The sequence below is a fragment of the Oryx dammah genome, unplaced genomic scaffold (genome assembly GCF_014754425.2).
Source record: "Oryx dammah isolate SB20612 unplaced genomic scaffold, SCBI_Odam_1.1 HiC_scaffold_8, whole genome shotgun sequence".
Lineage (NCBI taxonomy): Eukaryota > Metazoa > Chordata > Mammalia > Artiodactyla > Bovidae > Oryx > Oryx dammah.
Window position 1 is genome coordinate 12,014,255 of NW_024070192.1, and position 10,656 is coordinate 12,024,910.

A 10,656-nucleotide genomic window follows, 5' to 3' on the forward strand; every position below is an offset into this window, starting at 1 on the left:
TTTATACTTTGGGTTATAATCCAAAACTACATTTTTTATTCTGTTGCTCAAAGCCTTCCAAGTGTCCCCTGACATACCCCATCAGTCGGGGTTGGGGTTTGTTTTCAGCACCTCCTCACTGCAGGCACTGCAAGATATCCCAGTTTCATCCTGCGCATTTCTCGCCAGCCTTAGAACCAGGGGTTTTCGAAGAAGCCCTGGTTCCTGTTACTGGAGACGGTGTAAGAGACCAAGATCTGGACTTTTCTGGTGGTCCAATGGTTAAGAATCTGCCTGCCAGTGCAGGGGACAAAGGTTTGTTCCCTGGTCTGGAAAGATTCCATATGCCTCGGGGCAGCTAAGCACATGTGCCACAACTACTGAGCATGCACTCTAGAGACTGAGTGCAGTACTGCTGAAGTCTTCGGGCCCTAGAGCCCATGCTCTGCAACAAGAGAAGCCACTGCAATGAGAAGTCTGAGTGCCGCAGTGAAGAGTAGCCTCTGCTCACTGTAACTAGAGGAAGCCCGGGCAAAGCAATGAAGACTCAAAGTAGCCAAAAAAATTTAAAAAAACAACAAAAAAAGAATTGGCTGCTTCCACTCCAGAGGGCATGGGTTCAATCCCTGGCTGGGGAACTGAGATCCTACCTGCAATGTGGCTCAGCCAAAAAAAGAAAAGAAAAAGAAAAGAAGTTGGGATGTCAGGGTAGACAGTTCTGCCTATCACATTGATCATGCACTGAACACTACATGTTTGGCATCACTCACTCTCCTTGTGGGTCCCAGGCTCATTTTGCCAATGGTACCCACAGGACTTTGGCCACCTGATGCGAAGTGCTGGGAGAGATTGAAGGCAGGAGGAGAAGGGGACAACAGAGAATGAGATGGTTGGATGGCATCACTGACTCAATGGACATGAGTTTGAGCAAGCTCTGGGAGATGGTGAAGGACAGGGAAGGCTGGTGTGCTGTAGTCCATGGGGTCGCAAAGAGTTGGACATGACTGAGCGACTGACCAACACCACTCGCAGTAAGGTGCAGACGCTGGAGATAAGCCCAGCCTCCTTCCTTCTTTATCAGGAACATGGGGAGAAAGGAGTTATTCATTTGGTGAAATCCCACTGGGCCTAACCCACAAGTATAATGTTCAGTGGGCCTGGCATGCCCGAAACACACAAAGCCACCCTGTTACTCTTTTCAGTCTACCTCATCCAGAGTAAGGCACCTGTCTGTGCCTATGTCACCACCTGCTGCCCTTCTCCGCACAAAGAACTGGCCTCCAGCCAGCGCCTCTGGGGTCCCTCCCCCAGAGGCCCAGCTTTGACCGCAGCATGGACCCCTCCCTCCATGCAAGTCTCCCCTAGTAGGTGAAGGCCAGGCCCCTTTTGGGTCCTCCCAGCCCCCATCAGGCAATGGCATCCCACTCCAGTTCTCTTGCCTGGAAAATCCCATGGATGGAGAGGGGCCTGGGAGGCTGCAGTCCGCTAGAGTCGGACACGACTGAAGCGACTTAGCAGCAGTAGCAGTAGTAGCCCCCATCACTGACTCGACAGACGTGAGTTTGAGTGAACTCCGGGAGTTGGTGATGCACAGGGAGGCTTGGTGTGCTGCAATTCATGGGGTCACAAAGAGTCGGACATGACTGAGTGACGGAACTGAACTGAACTGAGCCCCCTCTCCAACTGGAAGCCCACTGTCATGCTGGGAACCCTGTTCATGCCCCTCCAAAGAGGCTGCTCCCCAAGCCAGCAGCCACCCCAGGGTCCCCCTTCTTTCATCTCCAGCCTTTGGCCACACCCCTCCCTCACCTCACTGTCTCCCTGGGTCAGTGAGACTCTGTGGCCTCCCATGGGAGCTGTCCAAACAAGAAACCACAACTGGGCCATTTAAGCTCCCCTTGGGGAAGCCAACTTCGGTGGGTCCAGAGCTGGTCAGACCTCAGGGTATACTCCTAGTCTTGGGCTGTTGAGAAGATGGGGTCTTTGTGATGCTCCCTACTCTGGGATTGAAGCTGCAGGCCGCCTGTGAGAGGCTGGGTGGTCGGAGGCTAGGAGCAGGGTCCAGGCATGAATCCTTCCTCTGTCCCTTCACATAGCCTCTTCAGGCCTCAGTTTCTTTTTTTAAATTTTTATTAAGATATTTGGTTGCGTCAAGTCTTTCCTCTATCCCTTCACATAGCCTCTTTGGGCCTCAGTTTCTTTCTTTTTTAATATTTATTAAGATATTTGGCTGTATCAAGTCTTAGTTTCAGCATGTGGGATCCTTTGTTGTGGCTGGAGGTGGGGGGGGTGGGGGCTTAGTGGCCTCAAGGCATATGGGAGTTCTTAACTCCTCAACTAGGGATCGAACCCATGTCCCCTACATTGGGAGGCAGATTCTTAACCACTGGACCACCAGGGAAGTCCCAGGGCCTCAGTATCCCAATTTGCAAATTGAGGCTTGTAATAAGACCTACTTGCTGGGCACCTGGGGGAATCAGGGTGTCCTGTGTATGGGGCACTTAGTGCAGGGAACGCTGAGGAAGCCAGGTCTGTTGGAGAGTCATGACCTGGCCACCTTCCGAGGGGGTGCTTATCAGTATGTCACAAAACCCACAGGGGCTCACTATCTTTGATGCACACGCCACCTCGAGGTGCCTCCATGGAGATGCCGGCCGGTGAGCCTGTGTGCAGTGGCGCTGACACAGACTAGTCACACGGCCCTTTGTACCTGAAGAGGGTATGAAGCACTGAAAACCTGGGAATGTTCTCTTCAGCCCCAAGTTGCAGCGGGAGGTAGAAACTAGGCAACGAGTGTGTGGTGTGCAGTCACATGTGGAAGGACAAGATTGTGTGTGTGTGTGTTTGTGTGTGTGTATGTATTTATGGGGAGGCTGTGTCCTCTGGGACTAACCACAGAAGCAGAGCCAAGGGCTGGCCTAGAGGGAGAATTTTCACCCTCCAAAATTCTGCCTCTTTCAAATTCTGGACCATGTGCATGTGTGATGTTGTGAAAATAAATACAATACAAACTTCAAAGAACGTGCTAGCTGGGTAGGGAGTGTTTTGTGATAAAGTTTTGAAAGTGGAGGTTGCTGTTGGAGACACAACATTGTAGATGTACAAATGCCGAGTCATGCCCTTAGAAATGGAGGGGATGTGGCATGAATGTCACCCCAAGATCAAAATAAAGAGGAAAGGGAGCTTAAAACTATGCTGGGGGCTTGTCTGAGATAGGCCCGTTACTGCTGTGTGTGGAAAGGATGAACAGAAGGAGCAGGGGTTGGAGGTCAGGAGGCCCCGGAGTCCTTCTCAGCTTCTCCTTGCTGCCCTGGGTTTGTAGGGTGTCCGGGTCAGGTCGGGCTGTGAAGCAGGCAAAGCGCCCCCTCAAATAAACACGTCTACAGGGTGAGGCTCTTTTGTTATCTTTTCTTCATTATTTAAAAAAAATATGTTACAAAACAATATCATTCACTATATATTTGTTATTTTTCTTTTTTTAAAAAATTAATAAAAAAGTCACTTTATAAAATAATACAAAAGGGCAGGAGAGGCTGGGGGGCTGGGCTGGGGGAGGATGCCTTCTGGCTGGAGGCTGAGGAATCCAGTGCTTCTGGCTCCCTACCGTGGGTTGGAGGTGGAGGGAGTGGGGGCGGTTAGGAATGAGGGGATGGGGATGGGGGGGTGTCAGGAGGGAGGGGCTGGGGGGCGCCAAGGACCACAGCCAGGCTGATGGCAGGTCTACCATCTCTGGCCGGGGCCCCTCAGAGGCAGTAGGAGAGAGACAGTGAAGGTTGCCAAGGGAGGGCGTCCAGACCCAGGGCGATCCTAGGAGGGCGGGAGGGCCTGGAGGGGAGAGGGCCTGGAGGGGAGATGGCCAGGGCGAGGGGCCCTAGCTCCCGCTGCTCAGCATCCCCAGCAGTTTACTGGGCTCCAGGCCCTGCTGCTGTGCCACCGTCTGCACGTCGAAGCCCATGTGCATCAGGAACTGGGCCACATTCATCTCCTGCCCCGTGAACTGGTCCCGGATGGTGGGGCACGAGGGGTTGCAGTGGGGCCAGGGGCAGCTGTCCACCAAGTGGATGGGGCAGCCCTTCAGGGGGGCTTTGCTGGCCTTGTGGCTGTCATGGAGGCTTCGGTCCCAGCAGTGCAGCGCCCGGGGCAGTGAGGTCCCCTTCACCTGGACGTCTGTCCAGTGGCTGCAGACAGAAACCCAGGTTGGGGATCACTCGGGTGTGGCCAAAGCAGGGGACGGCATTGCCACCACTGAGTTCTTGCCACACAGCTGGTTGTGCAAGTGGTTTTGAAAACCCTCAGAAGAAGCCAGAGCTGGGGAGGCTGGTGGGCAGGCCTAGGCCTGCTGGGGATGGGGGCGTTGCAGATGTCTGGATCGAGAGCCATGGATACGAGCTGTCCTGGGGCCAGGGGGCACTGACCTTCGGATGATGATCTCGTGAGAGAGGCAGGCGGGGGCAAAGCTGGCCCTGTTGGGGAGAAGGCAACCTGTGAGCAACCACATCCCACCTCAGCTCCTTCCGCACCCCAAAGCGCACAGGTCACAGCTCCTCTCCTGGGAGGCTGTCCCCTACCTGGCTCCTACTTCCCTCCTGCCGCTTGCTGGGTTGGCCAGTGGCTCCCCCCAGGCCTTATCCCCACCAGCTCCCAGGTGCCCTACTAACCCCTGTCCCTTTCCGCCTCCAAATCCTGCTCAGAGTGGGGGCTCTGCTGGACAGGTGAATATTTGTTTTTTTAATAGACTTTAGTTTTTCATAGAATTTTTAGGTTCACTTTGAAACTGAAAGGAAGGCATAGATTCTTTTTCATCCCCTGCTCTTATACATTCACAGCCTCCCCTATCATGAATATCCCCCACCAGTTGTTATAATCAATGAACGTAGATGACACATTATCACCACCCAGAGTCTATAGTTTACATCAGGATTCATCCTTGGAGTTGTGCTGTCTATGAATCTGGACAAATGTATAACGACACGTGGGCTTCCCTGGAGGCTTAGATGATAAGAATCTGTCTATATGAAGGAGACCAGGCTTCAGTCCCTGGGTTGTGAAGGTCCCCTGGAGAGGAGAATAGCTACCTACTCCAGTATTCTTGCCTGGAGAATTCCATGGACAGAGGAGCCTGGCGGGCTACATGTCGCAGAGTCGGACATGACCGAGCGACTAACAGTAAGACTGTAATGACATGTGTCCACCATTGTGGTACCATACAGAGCAGTTCCTCAGCCCTAAACATCTACTGTTCTCCACCTATTTATACCTCTCTCTCCCAACCCCTGGCCACCACTGATCGTTTTACTGTGTCCATAGTTTCGCCTTTTCCAGGATGTCATAGGGGTTTCCCACGTGGCACAGTGGTAAAGAATTCACCTGCCAATTCAGGAGATGCACAAGACTTGGGTTCGAGGTCATGGAGTTGGAATAACACATGTGGCCTTTTCAGATTGGCTTCTTTCACTTGGTAACATGCATTTACAGTTCCTCCTCTTTTGGCAGCTCAGTTGCTCACCCCTCTCTAGCACTGGGTAGTACCCTTTTGTCTACATTGACCGCAGTTTATCACCTCAAGGACCCCTGGGCTGCTTCCTGTTTTCCATCTCTGTGGCCTCTCTTTTCAAGTCAAGTGGTTTACTATGGATCTGGGGGGCCAAGTGGGGTCCCCACACACTCACGGCACATCCTTGAGTGTGTTCCGCAGCTCACGGCCCAGGTTCTGGATATACAGCCATTGGCCCTCCTGCACCGGCTGCCCCGTGAGGTGTACATTGTCCACAGTCAGCTGGGCCTCGTCAAACAGCCACTGCACCACGAAGACCGGGCCTGCGGGGACGGCTCAGCTGGGCCTCGCCTCGGAGCCCTGCCCCCCGCCCCAGGCTCCAGGGGCGGAGGCCACAGCCAGCTCCACAGCAGGCTCACAGGCCAGCCAGGCTCTGGCTGCAGAGTGCTGGCGACTAGCTCCCCTGGCATGCTGCCTTGAAGAGGTGCCTCGTTCCCTCCTCCCACCTTGGCCTGGCTCCCAGGACTCCGCTTTGACCAAAACATGGCGATTATGTCGCTTCGAGTGTGGTGCTGGCGAGGGACAGCCAAGGCCCCACACAGGGACAGCACTGGGATTCCACTCCAAGGCACATTCCTCACCGTGGGTGTGGTCAGCGTAGCCAACCATCCTAGTTTGCCTTGAACTGGGTGGACTTTTAGTGCTAAAACTGAGAAAGTCCCGGCCAGGCTCAGATGACTCTGTCAACCCTTCTTGGGTGTGGCAGTGGTCTCCAAGCCTCGCCTCTGAGGACTGGACTCCAGGCTGGGTTTCCAGCAGACACAGAAAGGCTGCACACCCCCTGCCGCCCACCCTCTCCGCTGCCCTGCGTGCCCACTCACAGCGCAGAGTTGGGTAGACTTTGTAGCCAAAGAAGCAGTTCCATTCCTCGCCCTCCTTGAACTGGCGCCGACAGCGCTCCGGGACCACCCCATTCCAGTACCTAGGCCACACACGGCAGGTTAGGCTGCTCGCCCACCTCCCACCCAGCCCCCACGAGTTCCTGCACCCCATGATGCCACCCAATCCCAGGCCCTCTACACAGAATGGGCCCTCCCTCCCGGGGCACCTGATGCCCCGGCGGATGGCCTCCGTGGGCGCGCAGGTGATGGTGTCGAGGCAGTCTGTGCGGCGGTACTGCTTGTTGTCCAGGAACCAGCCGGAGTCAGCCAGGCCCCTCACCTGGATGGCTGGATAGCCCAGCTCCTCCAGCTGCTCGGCCACGCGGTCCACGTTTAGCAGCACCCCCGTGCCCCCCGCACTGCAGGGAAGGTGGGAGGTCAAGCCGGGCAGACTGAGGAAGGACACTCACCCACCAGGCCTGCCCAGCCTCAGCCCATTCCCCAGAGTACAGGGAGCCAAGAGCATTCTGAGCTGCCACCACGTTCTGGGTTTGTGTGTAAGGCCCCTGGGCCCTCCCAGGTCTTGGAGGCAGAGAAGGGCTGGCAGAGCTCCAGGCACTGACACAGAGCTAAGTGTCGGATCATCTCACTTCCTCCCACCCCTTTCCCTCCCCCGCTTCTCACTTTGAAGGTGAACTCTGTGGTCCAGGCCCCTCTGTCCATTCCTTAGACGACCCCTGAGTCCCTTACATGCCCGCTGGGATACAATGACCAGCAGGTGTGATCTTGCCTACAGGGACCCCAGCCCTTGGCAGTACATTGGTCCACAGCTAGTCCTTAGTCAACTGCCTAGGTCACTGTGATCCAAAGCCTCCCTCACACCCAACAACCATGGAGCCAGAAGTGTCTGCAGGACAGCTTCCAGCCACATGGCATTCGGGAGCCAAACCTCAGAGATGCCCCATGTTGCTGAGCCTCCTGGCCACGCGTCTGCCCTGGCTCAGCCCCATCTTCTCCCTTCCATCCACACTCCCACCCCAGCCCCTGCCCAGCCCACCTGCTCCCTGCCAGCAGCAGCACCTTGGCCCCACTCAGCCCTTTGCCCAGGAGCTCTCGCACAACCTCCTGGATGATGAGGGTGCCCATGAAGGCGTACTCGTCTGCACAGAGAAGGAGAGCTGGCTTCAAGTCATGGCCTGGACAGACAGCCAGTCCTCCCAACCCCAGGTTGGAAGGAGGTCAGGTATAGCTGGGTGTCTGGAGGGTCTTCCACGGGATGGGAACAGAGGCAGGGGTAGATTGGAGGAAGGTGGGTCAGATACACAAGACTGTGTACAGTCTTCCTCGGGGAACACCTAGGAGTGAGGAACCCCCTCCCCCAGGGTCAGACCAGCCATGGACAAGCCAGGCAGTGGGTGCTGGGGGCGGGCACCCTGGGACACACTATTGAAGAGTTAGAAGGAGTCACAAGGCTGAACGTCTGTATTTCCCCAGAAGTGCTGTCCTCCCTGCCCTGCCTCTGTGGGGGCGAGGGGGGGGGGAAGGGAGTGGGGGGGAAGGCATGGGACTCACTCTTCTCAGACTTGGACGAAGCCCCACTCCACACATCGCTGGAGCAGTAGGGGATGAAGCTGTGACACACGGATGGTGAGAGCCTGCCGTGCTCCTCTGTTGCCCGAGGACCCCAGGAAGGATCACCCTCCTTGGGAAGGACTCCTGAGGACAGGACCTCCCTAGGAAGGACCTCTTCCAGGACCAGACCCCCTTAAGGACAGGCTCCCCCAGGATGGACTTCCCCTAAGAACCTCTTAGGAAGAAGCCTCCAGAAAGGACCCCCAAGACAGGACTCCCCCCCCCGCCAGGAAGGACCTTCTGGCACCCTCTTACACCATGTTGGCATTCCACCAGTGGGGGTTCTCCTCTGGCTGGGAGGACAGGATCCCCGTCCCTGTGGCAGGGAAGGACAGAGGCAGTGGGTCTTTCTGGTGGGAGCAGAGCATGCAGGCAGGGGTGAGGACTACAGGAAGGTAAGCGGATGTGGAGGGATCCTATCAAGCTCCAGCAAGGAGGTGGGTGGTGACACCCACCTGAACTAAGGTTGCGGGGGAAGTAGGGAATGGATGGGTTTAGTTACTCCAAGGAGTCTCCATGACCAGGATGCCCAGCCGGGCTGTGACTTTTGGACATGACCCTCAACCTCCCCCCTTCCACCAGCTACTTTGACAAGGGACCAGCTCTGTACTGTGTAGCCAGGGTGAGCCCTGGGAAGTTACCTGTGGAATAAGAATGAAATGTTAGAGTGAATGTTCCCTAACCTTGGTTGGGTGGGGGATAGATGGAGTGGGGCCTCTCCGGGGCTCTAGGGAATGAAGGAGAAAAGGCTTCTTCCAGAACTTCCAATTATGAGCCCCTTTCCCTTCCCCTCGCCTCCTGGGGATTCCTGGGCAAACCCTGGCACGCTGACCTGTGCGAGTGCGGGGCCAGTCCTTGGAGCTCATGAGGCGCCGCATGGTGTCATATCGGGAGTCGCAGTTCTCCCGGTTGAAGCAGTACCAGCCTCCTGTGGGCACAGCCCCCAACCTCAGGATCTAGTGCCGAGGAGACCCTCCTCCTACCCCGCTGCATCCGCACCTGACACTCACCTTCCAGAAAGAGTAGCCATCGCCGGCTGCCCTTGGATTCCTTCAGGTAGTAGCTGCAAGGGAAGTGGGTGGAGTGCGTGGTAATGGGGCGTGGGGCGAGGGGGTGCTGCAGGGTCCAGCTCCCGGGAAATAGGGGTCATTCCACCTGTCGCCGGGCACGCGCCGGCCGCACGGGGGCGCCAGCGGACAGGCCCCCGCAGAGCGCGCCCGGCCGGGCCAGCGGCGGTCAGTCCCGGGAGGTGGCGCTCGCGAGGCGGGGAAGGGCGGCGAGGGGCTGTGTGGTCCGTGGAAAATCCCCACGGCCCGCCCCGCGCGGGACCCGCTGTAACCTCGGCGCCGGCGGCCAGGCGGGATGGGGGGTGGGGTCTTCGCCAGGGCTCAAGATCCTCCTGGGATGCGCAGTGGGGCTTGGAGAGTGAAAAGCACTCTCGAGGGTGCGTGGGGCAGGAGCACCGGGGTCGTACAGGCGGGCGTGGAGGGGCGCGGCCGCCATCGGAGCGGGGTCGCATCCTTCCTACCAAGGCCGGACCTAACGTCGTGTTCCTCAGGCTGTGCAGTCACTGAGGCCATGGGCACCCCAACCCCTCCCCAACCCTCAGCCTCGCATCCTTCCGTTATCTGCTAGGGGCTGGAGAGGGGGTGAATGCGGAACCCAGGTCCTTCTGTCCCACCTGCGCCCCCTGCCTATTTCTCCGGCTGGCTGGATCTCTGGCAGTCCCAGCAGCAGCACGGAGCAGACGGGGCGAGTTGAGCTGGGATGGGGGTGGAGGTACGGACGGCAGGCGTCTCTCCGCCCCCCTGTGTCACCTCCTCTTGCTGGAGTCAGGGCCACTCGCGGACTGCCATCTCCCCGCCCAGGGAACGAAGAACGCGAGCACAGGGACTGGGTACCGGTGGCCGAGGGGTCAGTGCCCGGGGCTGGCCCAGGACCAACGCTGCCCCAACCCCCGCAGAGCTAGTCGCCTAGCAGGGCCCTACCCGGAGCCAGCGCCTCCGAGGCCCGACGGGAGCCCTTTCCCCTGTGGGCGACCACCGCTGCGGCCAGCAGGGACTGTCCAATGCAGGCTCCGTGCGTCTGAGCGGGGACAGGGAGGCGGGTGGTGCGCACCCGCTGGCGACCAGGCAGCCCGCGGTCCCGGGGCCACCGACGGGGGCGCGCTGGTCGCGGCAGGCGGGTGCAGGCCTTACCCGGCCGGGCTGCCGTCGTTGCAGGTCACCGACGTGTTGAGCAGGAGGTGCAGGCGCAGGTCTTCGTTGAGCTGCTGCGCCGAGCAGGGGTACAGGGACTGCGCCAGGCTCTTGACCTGTGCCATGAAGCTGTCCATGTTGCCCTCCACGGCCGTGAAGTCCAGAGGGAAGCTCTCCACCGGTTGCCCGGCTGCCGGGGCCGCCTCGGCCCGCGGCGGGGGCGGCGGCGGGGGTGGCTGCTGGCCGCGGCGCCGCCAGGTCTTCCTGCCCTCGCCGCCCCCGGCCCAGTGCAGAAGGCCCAGCAGCAGAAGCACGCGCACCCCTCGGCCCATGGCCGCACCGCTCGGGCCCGCGGCCACCTGCGGAGAGCAGGCGGCGTTGAGGCGGCGCGGCGGCGAGGGCGCCAGGCCGGGGGCGCCCGGGCCGCGGCGCGCCTGCTCGCTCGCCCCGCTCCCCGCGTTGGGCCCGGCCG

General features: G+C 58.5%; 1 protein-coding gene across 1 annotated transcript; it reads right to left on the reverse strand.

Moving 5' to 3' along the window:
• Positions 1-2,288: 2,288 nt before the first annotated feature.
• On the reverse strand, positions 2,289-10,554 carry NOTUM (notum, palmitoleoyl-protein carboxylesterase). The gene is made up of 11 exons (XM_040244832.1): positions 10,185-10,554; positions 8,997-9,049; positions 8,819-8,914; positions 8,242-8,302; positions 7,927-7,985; positions 7,412-7,514; positions 6,582-6,773; positions 6,355-6,455; positions 5,649-5,796; positions 4,395-4,442; positions 2,289-4,157 (listed from the first exon to the last, which is right to left on the reverse strand). Exons 1-11 carry the CDS (start codon positions 10,514-10,516, stop codon positions 3,851-3,853), a joined length of 1,500 nt encoding a protein of 499 aa, XP_040100766.1. The 5' UTR covers positions 10,517-10,554; the 3' UTR covers positions 2,289-3,850.
• Positions 10,555-10,656: the final 102 nt, after the last annotated feature.